The 18,564-nt window shown below is 50.4% G+C and overlaps 1 protein-coding gene across 10 annotated transcripts in view; it reads right to left on the reverse strand.

Moving 5' to 3' along the window:
* The window catches only part of rptor (regulatory associated protein of MTOR, complex 1), a 108,902-nt gene that overhangs the window by 14,117 nt on the left and 76,221 nt on the right, over positions 1–18,564 (reverse strand). For all 10 annotated transcript variants that reach the window (XR_011991732.1, XR_011991733.1, XM_072712242.1 and 7 more), the window contains exons 18-26: positions 17,255–17,395; positions 16,652–16,772; positions 16,364–16,498; positions 15,863–16,018; positions 10,618–10,736; positions 3,729–3,826; positions 3,287–3,464; positions 2,580–2,690; positions 208–313 (exon numbers count right to left, since the gene is read on the reverse strand). Coding sequence is in view for 8 of the 10 variants with exons in the window: in XM_072712242.1 (XP_072568343.1) it covers positions 208–313; positions 2,580–2,690; positions 3,287–3,464; positions 3,729–3,826; positions 10,618–10,736; positions 15,863–16,018; positions 16,364–16,498; positions 16,652–16,772; positions 17,255–17,395 (1,165 nt within the window). In the remaining 2 variants the exon portion in view is untranslated. The remainder of the gene's footprint in view (positions 1–207; positions 314–2,579; positions 2,691–3,286; positions 3,465–3,728; positions 3,827–10,617; positions 10,737–15,862; positions 16,019–16,363; positions 16,499–16,651; positions 16,773–17,254; positions 17,396–18,564) is intronic.

Genomic DNA, 18,564 nt, shown 5'->3' on the forward strand with positions numbered 1-18,564 from the left:
GGCGGCTAACGTGGACATCTCAGGCATTCTCTTTGACTACCATGCTGACATCAGACGGGGGAGCCGGAAAGGGAGCCCCCCCCCCCGGAGTCTTTCAACTCCAAAGGGCTGCCAGAGACTCGCTCTGGGCTGCTTTGGCCTCCAATTAACGCAAGTCTGACAGCACAGCCCCTCCCCCCCCACCCCCCACGCCGCTGTCTCCCTCACCCCTCTGCATGATGCGCTGGCTTTGCCTCCGGACCCGGGCATTCCTCAGGAACCTCCACTCCCTCTCCTTCCTCACCTGACTCTCCACATCGTGCTCCTCGGGCATCTGCAAAGGAGCCAGAAGCAGCAAGAGGCTGAGGGTGCGAGCGTGAGGATGTAGCCGGCCAATGGGACGCGTTCCCTGCCGGCTGGGACCTTAGTGTGGAGCGCGGGGCCTGCATTCGAGCCTAATTAATATTACCGCAGACCACAGCATGAAAACAAGCAACAGGTTTCATAAGCAGAAACGGATATGCATCCATAAAGAGAAGGGCACGCACACGCACACGCACGCGCACACACACACACACACACACACGCACACACACACACACACACACACACACACACACACACACACACACACACACACACACAGGTGGGAGAGTCACCAAACAGCACCTAGCTACAGTGAGAAGACCGCTGGTAAGGCATTCCGCTGCTGTGAGTCATTACTCCATTACGGCTCTATCATTGCAGTGTGTAACAGGCGTAAATCAGGAAACTGCATATTTTAATACCCCATTATGGCTCTGCTACTTCCGTTTGTGATTGGTGATCAGAATCTGTAAAGGAGTGCCTCCAGTGCCTACAATGGGGGGGGGGGGGGGGGTGTTCTCTTTTCTTTCTCCAAGAAACTCCTTGGTGCAAGAAAGATGTGGTAATGAGGTAAATGAAGGGGGTGTGGGGCAGATGCTCCCTCCAGCAGGCCACTGAGACTCTTCTTAACTAGACGGTAATGATTTAGGGTTCCCATGATATAGGGGGGAACTCCATGTGGGACGAGCCCAGGACAGGGTCCGATATGCTAAGCTAGCATATTAGCATTTAGTCTGATCATTTCCCAACAGTCTCACTGTATAGAATGCCCTGTCCTTCCCCTGCGCAACCTACACAGTGCGCTATGTTAGAAAAGCACCTTCTCAGCGGTACAGTATTAGATCCTGCGGAGAAGGATACTTAATACTTCCATATTAAGCGGAAATGAATTACGCTGAGTGGGAAGGATCAGACTGCATATTTTAGCCGGAGGACCCTTTACATCCGAAATGTCGGCGCGTGTTAGCATTAGCGCCAGGCTGGGTAATAACATGTGCGGGTCTATAATGGGCTCTGGTGCCCCCCCCCCCCAACATGGCCCCTCCCCCTTTGGGTGTAGATTTTAATCATCCCGCCGGTATTAGATGCTGGGGGGGGGAGGGTTGCATTAATCAGCCCCCTAGAGTTAGTTACAATAAGGTAGTGTATGGGAGGGAGGAAGAGGGAGGAAGAGCACCCCGTTATCAGCGGCAATGCCCGTGCTGACGGGTCGTCGTGACTGCAGCTTCCGGCCGACCGACGGCTTCAGCGGAGTTCTGTGAAACCGGTGGAGGGACCCGCCACCGCAGGGAGAGGGCGAGACGGCGTGAACACGCAGCGTGAAAACGAGATTCTCGCCTGGAACGCCGCACGCCTCGCAGACCTGCAATAGCCGCTTCCCGTCCTCCCCCTCCTGCTCCGATAACAGAAGCAGAAAGGAAGAGACACACAGAGGACGCCCAGGGAAACACCGACAGTACTGAGAGTACTGAGAGTACTGAGAGTACTGAGAGTACTGAGATCATCGGCCCACAGGGCAGGGCCTGAAGGGGCTAAAGCGCCGGACCTCCACCTCCGACTGTCAGGGCAGCGGTCCAGCACTGCAGACTGACGTTAGATATGGAAACGGTTTCCATGCGACAGGTCTGTAAAGACGAGAGCTGGGATGCCGGGGGAGGGGGATGCAATCTACAGAGCCGTGGCATTCAGGAGGCTGCGATGCGGCCAGAGAGAGACGGATAGAAGGATGGTGGGAGGGAGGCAGAGCCAATGGCAGGCAGTGATACATCAGGGCTGTAGCGTGACTGGTCTGTGGGTTTAATCAGTCTGCACCCACACATACTAACTCAAACACAATCAATCAGACGCACAAATTACCCACATGCAGCCTAAACACACACAATTAGATACCAAAACACAAATTACCCGCAACACCATGTCTCTATAAACAAACACACAGGCTACTCGACAAGACGGCATTAAATGAAGTTCTGCCGTAAAACAAATAGCTATAGCAGGCCTAATGATGCTGGGAACGAAGAGAGAGATCAATCTGAAATACCTGGCTTACTACAGTGCTCAATCTCTGCTGTTATTACTCTCATAGACGCCCCCCTAGGCGTTTCATAATACACAGGGAACAGGGCATCTAGAGAACGCATCACAAACAGCCTATTACATAAAGCAGCCCCTGTGATCTGGCCCACACAGTCGGGGGGGGGGGGGGTTTCCACGGGTGAAGGGGCCGGGGGTACCTTCATGACGGGTTGGGCGAAGTACTTGGCGCTCCAGTCGCAGAGGCCGGTCTGCATGGTGGTGCTGATGAAGTTCCGGTGTCCACCAGGTTCGTCGCTGTCGTCTGCGGTCTGCGGGGGTGGGGACACACCCCAAGACGAGGCATCGTCACAAATGGTCAAAAAAAAACGTCACACACAGTCAGGGTTACAATCCTTGGTGGGATTGGCGGTGCCTCCCATGATCCTTTGCTCTCTGGTCATCTAGGAAAAGCCTGCAGGCCCTGTGCCACTCCAAACGACAGTCTGTGTCCATCACAAACAGTCTAAACTCGTTTTAATTTGGGACATGTGCACTGCCCCCACCTCCCACCCTCCCCTTCCGACCAGTTACCTACCAGTCATGTGCGAACACCATGTTGGTAAAACAGGTATCATATCAACATATTGGAAACAAACACGTGCAACGTTTTTATCGTTATGAGACGCTGTGAGAGCGTTCTCTCTTCTAAAGGCTGGGGGAGCCAGTGCAGGAGGGAAGAAACAGAGTTTTTTGTGGGGGGGGGGGGGTGGATGGTAACAATGCTAAAGATATTGGAAGGAAGGCACCAGTGAAACGTGGCAAGGATGCAGGAAGAGCAGCACCATGGAGACGCATCAACGACAGGCGCGTAAGGAAGCGCGTCCCACGGAAGCGGCACGGGGGCAAGGCGGGGAGACAGGGGCACCTGGTCGGGGCCTTTGTCGAACATCTTACGATGGCGCTGGAACTGATGCGAGTGGGGGGCCTGGCCGGAAAATGGGGGGGTGTACGGCGGCCGGGCGGGGGGCAGCTCGCGGGCGGGGGGCTTAGGCACCTCGTTGGTCAGGCTGGAGCTGCTGGCGCTGGGCATGGGAGGGGAGCCCCTGGAAGGACAGCGGGGGAGGGTGATACGTCAGTGAAGATAAGGACAACAAGGGTGGAGAGAGTTGGGATAGACGTGTGTTCAGGTCCAGAAGGTAAACATCCGGACCAACCAACCAGGTGAATATAGACAAACAGTCACAGAGTACTCAACTCTTGTTCTGGATTTTTACTACCTGGACCTGAACTATCCACCTCAGGAAAATAGATATGTCTAATGCTAGTGGCTATCAATGAATGGTGACAATAGAGATGGAGTAACATACCCCGCCTGGTGAATGTGTGTTCCTTTGCTGGTAGGGCTCGCGGGTGCTGACTGCGTGAGCGAGCCGGAGATCTTCTGGGGCCGAGCGTTCATGGTGGCCTGGGGGGTGGGGGCACAGGTTCAATGTCTTGGTGGCTGAGTTGGGGGATTTAAATCGTAAACGGAATTTAAATTGAAAGCTGAAGAATAGATTTTAATCAGAATGAAGGAAAAAAAAGACATGGAACTGCATTAAATTTCACACAGTGAGGAAACGTCCACTTGAATAAAAAGTCAGAATGTGCGTTACTGTGTTTGAAGAAGCAGTGTTTAATGAAACTTCGTATCCTAAGGGTGGGAAACTGGGTAATAAATATGGCTTTGTTTCAAGTCAGCCATAGTAATCAGGCTTTGCCTGCAAGTCACAGCAGGTCTGACGGGTCACTGAACAGCCTCTGTCAGAACACTGCTGTCACGCGTTCGCAGTCGTGGGAGCAGATGAGGACAGTCAGAGGGGCGTGTGATGGAGGGCCCGGCTCAGAAACACAAGGGGGGGGGGCGGGGGGGGGGTGGGGGGGGGGCGGGGGGAAACAATCAAACAAACAAACATTCTCTCTCTTTATCCTTGGCACCAGCCCAGGCTGAAAAGTGGAACGGGGGCGGCAGCCAACTAGCAAAATATGGCATTTTGAAACTTCGGAAGATGACTGTCTTCTGAGAATAGGGCTCCATTTTGGTTATGCTGCAGGTCTGAGGAAGCACGACAGAGACCACAGTACTGACAACATTACGGCCTCTTACTATGGGTTTCCTGTGGTAATGTTAGGTGACAGGAAGGGATGTTCCGACACATCCAAGATAGGCTTCCTCACACTCATTACCAACACTGCCTTGATCTGCACCCTTTGGAAGGCACCTTTGAGGTGTTGATAGGACACACTCGTCTCCATGACAGTCACCTTGCATGTGCCAGCAATCAATTTCTCAGAAGGTTGGGCGCTCGCTTGCGTCCGGAATGCTACCGGGACACATGGGGGAAAAGAATCAAACCAGGAACAAATAGTAATCACAAGCTTTGTCACTAAAGTCACAAAGTCAACCTCATTTCCTAGCCTGACCAGAGACCTTCCCAGCACGTCTCTGTCAGGACTTGTTTGAACCTCTGGATGACCTCGAGGTGTATTCAAGAACAGGCACTCAGCTGTAAGCCCTGTAAACCACCCACAGCCCCTCAGCTCAAACACGGGATTGGCCTAGAGACCATGGGAAGGCTGGATGGGAACAGGTGATAGCAGCTGTGTACCCATTAGGTGTGCAACTAAACTCCATCAATCAGGGCCACCATAGGCCTTTAGGATAGCTATCGAGTAAGATGAGGTCAGATGGGGCAGAACCCCCAGCTGTGTATCAGGATCAGGGTAAAGAACCAGCCAGGGGCCTGTACTACGAAGCGGGGTTACTGGCTTATCGGGGTAGCTTGTCGGATTTAAGGTAGTCTGGGCAAAATGTAAGTGAATGAACAGGAAGTCCATTTAATTTGTGGTACCTTAAATCCGACAAGTTACCCCGATAAGCCAGTAACCCCGCTTCGTAGTACAGGCCCCAGGAGCCCAAAAACAACAATAACCCCACAGCCAAGCAGCAGCGAGCCCTTGCTTGTGGCAATATTCGATTATCCTCATCATATTGCCTTACTCATTATTTCCCCGTCAGACGCTTACAGGAAAACACGCAAATGGCAAAATAAAACTATCCGCATTCTTGGGCTACGTGCTCTGTAATGCTGATCCGCATAAGTAACGACCGTGCTAATGTGAGCGATACATTTAATGACATTTAGTATTAAAGCAGATCGGACGTGATGAATTTAAATGGGATGAGGAAATGGGAAGTGAATTTGAATGGAGTTTTTTTTTTGTTAGTCAGTGACCTCAATGCTTCTTGCTTTTGAATTAGCAGGAAAACATTAGAATTATACTGAACTGACCGCAACCCCTGTCGAGCATAAACATCATTACTGTAGTCTCTGGTGACTTAATTTACTCTAATTGCTTTAGTGTAAACCCCATATGTCCGCCACAATGTATGAGGCATTAACAATATATAAATACACAATTTTACCAGGACAGGGCGTTGTCCTAGGCGAGTATGTCAGAAATAAGGAAAACACACAGCTGCTTCTCTGCATCCAATCCCATTCATATTTTCAAGACTGGATTTAATGCAATACAAATGTGTGAGATTTTTCTTGACCTGCAGAAATTAATCGATCAAGCACAGTGTTCCAGCCATCAAGCTTCCAGAACTTTAGTCCATAAGTCTAATAGGAGACAAGAAATTGCACCCGCACTGACTGCAATGAAAGATTACAGATAAATCTCACTGTTTCCTTCCAAAGAATTAAAACCTGATGACTCTGAATGTTCACTGTGAGAAAGAAAACAAAAATGACGCAGCCTGAATTAATGTCCGCAACTTACCCTTTGTTGTTTCTATGCTAATTTGAGGTTTTTAAGTGTGTGTGTGTGTGTGTGTGTGTGTGTGTGTGTATCCTCAAACTGTAGGTGTGCAAGATGATCAGCAGCCTCAGGAGCCAGTGTTCTCAGCTTGTATATCTGTAACAAAAACAATCATATAGATGCCAAAAATCTAAGAGTCTCCATGCGTTCATATTGCAATGCTAATTAGATGGAAAGACAAGGAAGTAATTATAACATAACCTCAGCAGCACGGCGTATAAATGCACAGGGAGATTCACGTCTGACTGTGGAAATCAATGCTTGGAAAAACAAACACGTGCACAGAGGGACAAGCGCACCAGGCAAACTCAATAACTAATAATAAGCATCCAATTCCGTGTTAAAGCATCTCCAGCGGATGCAGGGAGAATGCAGATGTAAAGCCCAGCACCGGTTCCGCCTTATCCACTGCTCTGATTTCCGCTAAGCAGCTATCCCGCGGAGTGATCCACAGAGAGAAGGGGCGTGCAACCGGTCCCGGAGAACCGCGACAACCGAGACGGATCCTAAGGGCAGGAACAAGTCTAGTGCCTCTCGAAGTACTTTTACCAGTTGATGGATGTTGATCAGGGGAGGCAGAAAAGACAAATAAAATGCACACAGACACAAACACGTCAGCCTGAGAGTCATTTAAAGCCATAATTAATTAAATTCTCCCCGGTGACCAACAACAAAAGCGGGCCCTCGATTTCTCACGGCGAACGTTCTGCGACGTCTCGCTAATTAGAGATGCAAACGGGCCTTAATTAAACCGTGTCATTCGGCAGAGGAACGTGCAGTGAGGACCTGAAGCTTTCTCAGGCTGCAATCTCTGCGGGCTGCCCGGGCACACACAATGCCGTCTTCATTTCTTAAACAATTTAACTTACTTATCAGCTAAAGTGACTGTCAACGCCCTTAATAAAACGGGGCATCGGGGGAGCAGAGACAACGCACCCCAAAGCAGTGCATTGAATTTAAAAAAAAAAAAAGTTACATGCCATTTTTAAAGGGGGGAGAGCTACAGATTGTTTATGAAGGTACTATTTCATTAATACAATTTTCCCACCTGAGAGCCACACTGTGCGAGGTCTGGAACTGAGAACATATAGCTGGCCATGAATAATTACATTTTGTATTACATTTTACTTATTTACTTTTATCCAAAGCGAAGTACAACTGAGACGGCAGAGTAAAGTAGTTCCTGAAGAAACTGCCATTAAGGGCCTGACTTAGGGGCACAATGGTGAATTCACTTTGCCCACCCTGGGATTTGAACCGGCAACTTACCGATCACGGGCACAGGATACTCTGACTGGTTTGAGGCCACAGCAGAGGGGATCAGAGCATCAGCGGGCCCGGCTGCCGCGTCCCGGGGTAAAGGGAGACCGCCCTCGCCTCTCTGAGAGCATTACTAACGAAACCCTGGCAACAGAACTGGCCGGAGGAAGAACAGAACTGCTGAGAATGTTTTACAACGAGAGGACTCTATAGCCAAGAGATATTAATGAAACAAACAGCATTATTATTGCATAAAGGGAGACTGTCTATCCCACACTGGCAGTTTGCATATTTAATCAATAAGTCTTGGCAGAACCTCCCCAACTCCCAAAGCCCTCCACAACTCTGAGGCCAACAAGGGGACCTTCCATCAAAGCAGACCAACTTTACTCGAGCTAATTTCAAATTATGTCGACTTCTAACATCATGCCAGCCACTACGGCTATATTCATGGTCAGAGTATATGGACAGTAAAACTGAGCAATAAAAAAGTAAAAACTTCATGAATAATTATTGAATGTTAGAAACATTTACAGAGAGTTTAAACAATGTAAATAAGATGCTTAAGGTTAGTTTTCAATTAAAAAAAAAAATCTAAGAAAGCCTCCTATATAACTACTAAAAACCTCTGCTGAAGAGTCAGTAAAATGATAACGATGCCAAAGGAAGCTGATGAAGGACAATACAAGAAAACTGCAGTTAAAGGAGCGTTACATGCAGGACATACAGGCGTACGTAAGGTGATGTGAGTCAGTCCAGTTGGCCTAATATGACCCCTTGCATAGATGACCTTGTCCCAGTGATTTTAAAAAGCGACTGTTGCACTTGTAACAACTGGGGTACTTTCATGGAGTTTATTTACATAATTGTCCCATTCCTTTTGCCGTATTTTCATTGTATTCCCGTGCATCACAGGTCTGAGGTCAGATGGTGGGGGTAAAAACTTCTTCGCCTCCCATGTCTGCTTGTTCGTTACCAGGCATGCTGTAGTGGCCTGGCACCCAGCAGGAATAAACACCAAAATTCTGTTCATCAAGGATAGTGAGCCCGGTTGAAATCTTTTAAAACAACCGCTGGCCGATCTGTTTGCAATGCTGCAGGCTTGTAGGGAGGGTGTTGGGTTTTAAAGAGGCTGCTGACTTTCAATACAGTCAAGGGCACAAGCTGCAGCTGAACCTTCTCCTGGTACATGAATACCGATACACACGTGTTTAAACACAACTGTCGATGTTTGATTTTTCACAAGAAAAAGTTACCAAGGAAAGTTGCAGACTTTTGATATAAATGTTCCACACATCTGCTTAACTGTAAGAAATACATAAATACAGGAGGCAATAAATAAATAAAGGTGTATTTAAAATGAGCTTAAGCTGACTGCATTAAAAGATTAAAGTAGAAAAATATATATATATCAGTACAAGAGTGAGGAGAAGCTGATGTGAGAACAAAGGAGTTATTAGGGAATTTGTTTTGCACCTAGCTTGAGCGCACAAGTTCCCATCATGCCTTGGGGCACACTCAAACATCAAAAAGGGATTGGACAGGGAGGGTATGAGCACATCTCTCCTCCTAACTATTTAACCGCGGTTTAGAAACTTCACAAACTTTAGGGTGGGGATTGAAACGTTTGGGAATCAGCAAACACCAGGGCTGAGGGGCTCTGAGCTCCAGGTCTCTCCCACCCCCCGACAGTCAGTTTAAAGAACGGCCCTAATTACAGGGCCATTCGGCCCCCTCGCGCCGATTCTGACTCGAGCGCGGCAGTGCCTCTCACAGGCCACATGGAAGCACCCGTGAGAGCGGCCCGGATTAAGAGATCGCAGCCCAGTCTGGCAGTAAACGCTCCTCACGACAAGGGATCGACGCCGGATTTTATGCTCTGAGTTTTCCTTTCATCAGAAATGCAGTTAAAACTTTAAGGGGAGGGTGCAGGCAGACACCCCCCCCCCCCCCCACTCTTCCCTCCACCCGCCCCAGCCTGGCGTTTTCTGTTTGAAGTGAGGAGCAGGGCGGCTGTGGGAGGGGAATGCACTCGGGAGAAGAGAAGCTTCTTGCGGAGTCGGATGAGCGTCTTTAAGCGGTCAGACGGCACCTTGCCCTGGTCACATCTGGCTCCAGCCCCAGGTTCACAGAGAGCAGCAAATCCAGGATCTCCAACTTCAACTGCCCCCACAGTGCAGGTGAAAATTATACACATGGTCCCACTGGAGTAGCATCTCAAGTCCATGTGGGAGGTTGACAAACATACCAGGAACCCCCCCCCCCCAATCTGACAACGCCCCCCGCCAACAACGCTGTGTCACTGCAGCAGCAGCCACAGGAAATGGCCACGTCATCCAAGCGGAGCTGCCATGTGACCTTGCTCGCAAAGACCCGAACAGACAGAACCGGCACGTGCCTTCGCTTCCAGGCTCTGTGAGGTTCAGGACCGTCCGAGCCTGGATGCAGGGAAACAGCGCGCATTTAGGAGAAGATAAGTCGCCTGAAAATCTGAGGAAAACAGAGGGTCTGCACAAACCGCTAATGAAGTTTCATCCAGGCATAAAGCTCACGATAACATCAAACGACCGGCCAGGTCTGTGACTGTTAGCTATAATTCTCTCAAAAACAAACACGGCAGGTCCACCAATTTAGGCCAATAATGTGAGATTCACATTGGAAAATATTCATCTGGTCACAGTACATTACTGATAAAATGTACAGTTACAGTAGAAGAGGAGGGGGAAAAGACGATTAAGTTTGGTATTTGGCGCTTAGGGACTGTTTATGTCAGCAGCAGAGATTAAAGGGAGTTTTGCACTGGGCACAAATGTGGTTATTACCTCCCTAACTTACAGCAGAGTTTACAGCCCTCTCCTCCCCGCATAGCTGAGCTTCGGGGACCAATTGCTGTTTAATTGCACTCACAAGGAGCTAAACGCCTTTGGATGTGGAGAGCTGGGTGTCGGAGAGGACCGGCGGATGTGTTTTAAGGGCAAGACGGCAGCAGGAAGATCAATATAAACACACACTCAGAACTACGGTCGACAGAATTCTCCAGCGTGTCAGAGAAGCAAAGAACTGGAAAAGGGAGAGAGAACGGCATATGTGCAAGGAGAGGAAGAGTGCAGAGAGAGGGAGAGGCAGGCGGACCTTGTAGGCGATGCTGTTGAGAACCTTCATGGCCAGGTCGGACACCTCGGGGAAGGGGTCAGCGGCCAGGTGCAGCAGGACCCTCCATATCTGCGTGTAGACGCTGTTGAAGGAGACCCCTGAAAGAGGAGGCACATGGAGACACCCGCAGCGTCAGGGTTAGGGCCGGGGGGGCCGTCCCGCTTGCTCTCCGCACTGCTCCATTGCATTTATTTACGTGTTTACAAGGTGCTTTCTTCGCCGACCAGACAGCCTTCATTTCACCATTCACACAGCTCTCGGGGTGCAGTGACAGCCCGGATCACGCTGATGGAGGAGGTCTGCCCTGTGTTCTGTCCCCGTGCAGCGCGGCACGTGACCTGTCACAGCCACTTTGTTTATCTTACCCCGTTTTACCTTCACCACAGGTGACAGGATGGGGAGACGCCTGTCAAATGCCAAGCTCCGCCCCCCCCCCCTGCCACTGCAACCCCCCCTGGCAACCTGTAGCACTTTCTTCCCCCCCGCAGTCAACAGCTTTTATGATCTGGGGTAAGTGATGAATCTGCCCCTGTTGGGGTCCAGCCCCCACCCCGTGGCCCATCCTTTCCTGCTCTCTTCTGCCTCCATGGTCTATGTTGGGAAGACAGACACTTCAGGAAGTTCACTGGGAACTGAGGGTCCTGGACGAGCCTCAGAAAGGCAGAGGACCAGGGGTCCAATGAGGCTTGGGACAGAGACACTGGGTGGTGCTGTTACATTTCCGTTAGACCAGGGTGATCCCCCTGTTCCGGTCCAACTGCGAAGCAGGTGGCAGCGTCTCTGGGTGTGAGGTGGGAGGACCTGTGTGTGTGTGTGTGTCTGTGTGTGTGTGTGCGCACAAAGGAATACACGCACAGGTGCGGCTACAACAGGGCCTGCCAGCCAGGGAACACGGAGGCCTGTCCGCAGCCAGGTTGGTGGGGGGGGTCTGCATTCAGAGCACACTCGCTGAGCGTGTGGGAGGTTATGTAAGGATGCTGGGGAACACAAAGCGCTCCAGTGGAGAGGGAGTGCAGGAGGAGGTGCTTGAGGCGGAGGAGCCGCAGGCCCGTCGAGGTGGCCGTGCTGCCCGTGCCACGCGGGGAGGTGCCGTTTACTGCCCGCGAGGCAACGGAAGGCGAGAGACACATGGCACAGAAAGGTGTCGAAGGTCCAGTAACATGCCACAGTGATGGCCGTTACCCCCCCAGTCAGTAACGCGAGCGCTTGACTGACAGGCGCCAGTGATGGGCGCTAACAACAAGCGCTAATCACAGGAGCTAATGGAGGGCACTAACAATGAGCACATATCGTTAGCTCCAGTGGTAACAAGGGGAACTAAAAACTAGCTAACCACAGGAGCTAACGATGGGTGTTAAGAACAGGCACTAAGAACGAGCACTATCCACAGGAGCTAACGACCTGGTGCTATCGGTGGGCGCTAACCATGGGAGTTAAAGACAGGCGCTAACAGCAGGTGCTAACGATGTTAACAATGTTAGCGCCAGTTAGGATGTTTGAACTTAATCTGCAATGGAGTTAACAGTAGGAGCTAATGGCGGGCCTGCCGGGGCTAACGACAGGCGCTAACAATGAGCGCTAACCACTGGAGTTAACAGCAAGCGCTAATGGCGGGCCTGCCGGGGCTAACGACAGGCGCTAACAATGAGCGCTAACCACTGGAGTTAACAGCAAGCGCTAATGTCGGGCCCGCCGATGTCTGGCTCATGGCTGCAGAGCTTCTGCACAGATTATTTTGTACAGAAACTGAGAACTCTGCTCTCTCACCCCTACCCTACCCCCCCACAGCAGAACAAAACCAAATGGACTCTGGAGCCCATCCAGAATCTGAGCCACAGGGTTCTGCTAACTGCAGTGTATGGGGTGGGGGGCAGGAACTGGGTGAACAAATGTATTCCCAAAGTGTAATAGAAGCCCCCTCCCTTTATCATAATGTCAGCTCTCCCTGCCTCCGACGACGGCCACCAACTTTGAGGACGGCATCCGGCCAGCGAGCAGTGCACGAGTGAAGCAAAATTAAAATGTATAACCATTTTCTGTGTGACTGCGGGTAGGTTTAATCCCCATGAGCGCAGTGAAAGGCTCCTCTAGTGTCCAGATCCTCCTCACAGTGTAGACTGCGGTTTAAAAAAAAAAAAAAAAAAAACTAAAACCCATATATATAACACAGGGTGTTCTTGGGAAGGGAAGCACCAAACCATTGCAGATATTAAGTTCAAACATCCTAACCGGCGCTAACAAGTTAGCATGCTACGCAAAGGTGATTTATCTTCTTTGACTCTACCCACCTGTGTAGATACTCATTTGTCCTCATCTGCATCCCGTCTCCATCGGGGTGGGGATATTATGTCAGTGGGGGTGAATGTACGTGAGACTGTTGGGGGGGGGGGGGGGGGCGGAGAGAACAGGCCTCCACATTCCCTGACAGACTGCAGTTGGGGAGGGCACTGGGAGCCCACAGTAGGTTAACACCCTGTTCCTCCCACAATGCCCCTGTGAAAATGGCTCCGCTCCACTGGCACCTATGCTGCATGTGCTCCCGTTAGCCAGGAGCGGCTTTAACACCACTGTGGACGTACCAGCACACACAGGAATGGCTTCAGGCCAGAGGGTGGGGAGATCTACCTGATTGGGCTGTTTCAGGTAATAACGGGCAATTCCACGGCTGCTGAGAAGTGAATTTTATATTAAGAAACGCAACTTACTCAAGGCGGCAAACTGCAGAGTCGCAGGGCATTACAGCCGGCACATCGTTCAATTTCATATCCAATTTAGCACAGTTCTGAGCAACGGAAATTGCACTGGGACCGAAAGAGTAGCGCAAACTCCTTATTATATGAAAAAATGAAATGTCACTATGGTTATAATGCACTGTAGCAGCACCATAAATCCGGGACAGTCACAGAAGAATCTCACTGCCACATGGCTGCTTCAGCATGGGGTACAAGAAATCATCCTAAATTTCCCCAAAGAGGACCTTTGCAAACTGAAGCTGGCCTGCCATTCGCCTGACCCTCCTTTAAGCTGAAATCTGCATTCTTTTCTATTACCCCTGACCATAGTTTCTCGTGAGTTTTGTACTAGTACAAATGGAGACATTTCTCTCCGTCCTGGTGCTGAGAGGTCCAGAGGTCTTGACCCTGAAGACCCAGCCATGCCATGAGCTGTACTGAGCCACACACTCCTGATATACAGACAAACGCTGCTCCAAGGACTCTCCATCGGCTTGGGCTATTAACATTACCCTTGATGTCAAACTCTCTTACACTGACCCAGCTCCTGGCACGGCTCATTGCGACAAGACCAAAAGAATTCCCTTACTCCTGATTTATGGCAGGACCTCAGTGCCTTCCATCGAGGCCAATCTGACTCTCCTCAGGACACTTAGAAGCTTTTCGTCGTCAGCGGATATCCAGCATTCAACAAATTAAGTAGGCTCCTAGTATGCATTGTCTAAGCAATGCCTGGCCCCTCCCATCAGGAACCCAAAGACCAGATCCTGCTCTGCATCTTTCGTCCACTAGAGGTCCTCGGAGGCTAAACCAGCTACCAAAGCTACCTCTATGACCTTCCAGTGTCCATAACCACCCCATGAACCAAGACCTTCTTCAGGCACAGCTCACAGCTTAAATCCACTGAAACCCCTTTTCCACTGCAAAGGTGCCGGTGCCGATCCCCAATTTGGAACCACAGAAAAAAAAATGGCGTCGGTGCTGCAAAATCAGCTCTGAACCAGCACCAAACCTTTGCTGGTCTGAATGAAGCACCCGTGTCGTCATGAGAGGTGGGCGAAGTAACAGAGGCAACGCAAAATAAAGACAATGTCGGAAAGTAGGCGTGGTTTGTGACGTGGGCGCAGTGTTGCCACCCGGTTTCCCACTGAGTTCTCAAGTCCGTGGAAATGCAGGCCGGCTCTTGCTGGTTCCCAAATTCAGCACCGGCCGATCACCAGCCCCAGTGCCAACACTGGCACCAGTGGAGTGGAAAAGTGGAGTGGAAAAGGGGCCTGACTGACTCTCATGGAGCGGCTCAGTGAATAAGAAGCTGCCACACACATCTTTACCTGACCTTCTACCAAATCCCAAGGTTAAGGCTGGTAGAAAGAACAGAGAGCCTTTTAGCAAGGAGGTCAAAAGTAGCCTCTTACAGATACTCCATTTTAACAATGCGAGTCTACATCCTGGACCCTAAGCTGCTACCCGAGATCTTCTCCAATGGCATGACATGTGGACGCTCATTTGGTTGCTAGGAAGTAGGGGGGGGGGGGGGGGGCTGCTGTTTAGCCCTGGAACCCTTGGAAGTGATGAGCACAGGGTTCTGCTGTATCTCTAAACCCAATAAAATCAGAAAAACCATTGCCACCACACCACCGCCCTCCCGGGGAGTAAAAAGTTTGCTGCCACATGAAATACATGTCAGAATGCATACAGAGGTGTGTCACTCAGCCAGCCTGGCAGCACCCCCATGGAGAAGCACACCATACGGGGGGGGGACACCTCCGTCTGTCCTGCCTCGACTCACGTTTCCTCGAATCCGTGCTCAAAACTGACTCCCCCGGCCTGGGTCTGCGGTGTACCAGACCTTAATTGCAGAGACAAGACCCTACAAAACAGGGGGCTACCCCCCCGGTGATACTTCAGCTCAGCAAAAAAACAAGAGAAACAAAGCCACTGGAAAATGAGAAATTAACACCATCTCTTACAGACAGCATATTACATTTCATAGAAATCATGTAGCTAAATCTAAAGATGTAAACAAGCAAAGTATGCCCAGCAAACACTCCAACAACCAGAAACAGGCGACTCTTGACAGGAATGGATGTGCATTAGGAATATTCCCAATATAGCTGATGATCATGGTGTCAATTAGCCTGGGCATCACTGCGGTCTCGAGCCCTCGCAGCCAGCACTGAGCCAGGTGGGTTTTATACACTGAAGTCTCCGCATTTTTAATTGAAAGGCTCTTCGGATTAGAGGGGAAGGGCAGTAAAATGCTTCCGCTGCAGATGAACAGCATTAATGATGATGTCAAGAGGGGCCCCGCGGAGGGGCCTGTTGGTTTCCCATCGATTAAGACCGCACCACACATTTGCTCAGACAGGAATGGGTTCTAAAATCCCATCCGCCATGTTTACTCGCGGTATAATTACCACTGGGGAAGCACTGAACCTGATCAGACAGAACAAATATGAGAAACCAGGCAGGAGGCCCTGGGGGAGACTCACCGATGAGCGAGTTGAGGGAAGAGTACGAACTGACCCTCCTCATCTTGTCGATGGTCTCGAAGGACAGGATGTACTCGTCGTTGTCCGGGCTGCCCAGCGTGCTGCTGGCGCTGCTGCTGGTGCTCAGGTTCCCGGGGGAGAAGGCCACAGAGCCCCCTGCAGGCGATGGAGGAGTACAACGGTGACCTGTCGCGGTTTTTTTTCAGCTGACGGAAGTAGGAGCAGGATGACAGCCAAGCCTAACAGCAGAGGGATCTCACCCCCCCTCCCCTCCTCCCCAGCAAGGCCCGTCCCATCATAAAAAATAAATAAAATCTGATATTCATGTAAGGTCTACGTTCAGCATTGTCTTCCTCTAGGTGGGGGAAGAAGGAAGGGGGTGTCACATCAACAATGACAAAGAGAGCGCGGGGAGGGGGTTTAAAGCATTTGACAGAGCCATCCTGCTGATGGAAGAGGTCGTGTGAAGGTTGTGTCAAAGGTTCTTGGTGGGGGGCTCACCCTCCTCACTGAGGTTGAGGTTCTGCAGACTCTTGTTCAGGTTACGGGTGGTGGTGGCGGCGCGGATGTTGGTGTAGGAGCTGACGGAGCGCATGCGTGCCGGGCTTTCCCGCACCTGGCTCTGGTTCCCCGGTTCTGCAGATGCACCGAATGCAGGACATGAGGTGGATGAAGAGAACGGCAGGATCACATGATGACCTGGGCGAACCACAGAGGACCGGTACGCATCACCGGGCCCCATGCTGGTCTCACCTCCCACTGGGGGGGAGGGGGTGGGGGGTGGCATACCTGTGGAGATGGCAGGGGAGGGTACAGCATAGTTCTTCTCCTCTTCCATGAACTGCAGGGCCACCGTGCAGAAGTTGCTCTCATACTGCACTACCAGGTGGCTGAGAGCCACCACCAGCTCCTGGTGGCCACAGGGGACACGAGTGTCACTGTGAAGGACAGCTCTCACGGGCAACTCACACTATTCACCTCACGGGCACCTCGCACACTTCACCTCACGGGCACCTCGCACACTTCACCTCACGGGCACCTCGCACGCTTCACCTCACAAACCCACATGAATCAGTGTCGTATGGAAAGCGTCTCCTCTGACAGAGTGAGAGTCTTGTAAGGCCATTGACAATGCATTTTAACTTGTTTTTTTATAGCCATAATAAAATCTTATTCATATTAAAACTCCTTTAACAGAGTTTGCTGGTGATATTTTACTGAAAGCCCCTGCTGTCAGGCAGACCTTCAGGGTATTTACATGCACAAGTGACGGACGATGATGTGGATAAAATCCGTGCGGATCTGGGGCCTGAGCTCTTGGGAGCCACTGACATTTGTGTGTGGTGTGTGTGTGTGTGTACGTGTGAGTGTGTGTCTCCGTCACACACCCACCTTGCGCACGATGGGGCTCCCGTCGTTGATCAGCTGCGCCAGCATCATGGCCACATTATGATCGATAGTGGTGGAATGGTCCGTCCGCTCTGCCGAGTTGCCCACGAACGTGCCCAGGGCGAACACGGCCGCACAGCGTACCTGCATGCGAGCCACACGCGCCCAGGGGGGTCACTGGGGGGGTCACGTGATCAGGGTGTTCGCTTCTATACGACGGGGTGCGAGGGTGGAGATAGATTACCACTTCCTCTTGCCGCACGCTGAGGAACTTTAACCCCAAGTTCACGCGTGGACACCTTAAAAAGTTCCTAACTTGATGAAATGGACAGTAAAGAGAGGGAGAAACTCAGGAAAACGTGACATAACACCCAGCAGATCAGATTAGATGGGAGACAATCAATGGATCCAAGCGGAGAGGAGATAGAAAAGGAGGGAGGTGGAATATCATATTCAAATGGAAAGTCGGACTGAGGAGCAGAGCGACAAATTAAAATTTAATGTAATTTTCTTTCTATTATTGTCCTGACACAATCTGCACTACGGGACCGGGGGCCTCTGCTGAGTGTCACGTGCCCTTTTTCCAAGAGAATCCCATTAGCGGCACTGAAAAATACAAGCTAGGTACGGAGGAGAGGACCCGGGATGGGATGGACCCAAGACGAGGCTCTGTGGGCCTGAGCTTACCTGAAAATTAGGCCTGCCTTATGTGACACTAATATCGGCATCGCTTATTACGCAATTGTTACATCACAGGGACTGCGATAGCTGGCTTTCAACCATCAACGTTAAATTAAAACATTTTTACTCTGTCATAGGAAACAAAACAAAGTAAGCTTTGCCATTTTAATTATGGTTCCTTTTAAAAACATCTAGCATAGGTTTACAAAATCTGTTTAAAGTTTACCGCCGCTGCGTTTGCATGAGCTCTGTACGTGGTCTCCAAGCCAATCGTAATTATTTTCATCCATACTGTATGACTCACTCACAGAGTGAAGCGTGCTTGTGAGGAATGTTGTAAAAATGGGTGAGGATGAGAAAAGCAAACAAGAACTAATCACCATAAGACATTTACCTTCCACTATAGGGAAATATTTTGTATTTCAAAGAGACAATATTGAGCAAAAGTGATTTGGTGACACTGCTTTGTGTCTGTTGGCACAACTGCCAGCAACACCACCACCTTATTTGACAAACTCTATTGGAAGATAATTTCTATTTGGCTATAGCTTATTTTGGATAAATTTTCAATTCATTTTCTTTGTCTTATAAATATCGCAGTGTTTATTGGAAAAATTTGTGAACTTTTTCCA

Source organism: Paramormyrops kingsleyae, chromosome 5 (genome assembly GCF_048594095.1).
Source record: "Paramormyrops kingsleyae isolate MSU_618 chromosome 5, PKINGS_0.4, whole genome shotgun sequence".
In the NCBI taxonomy this organism is placed as follows: domain Eukaryota; kingdom Metazoa; phylum Chordata; class Actinopteri; order Osteoglossiformes; family Mormyridae; genus Paramormyrops; species Paramormyrops kingsleyae.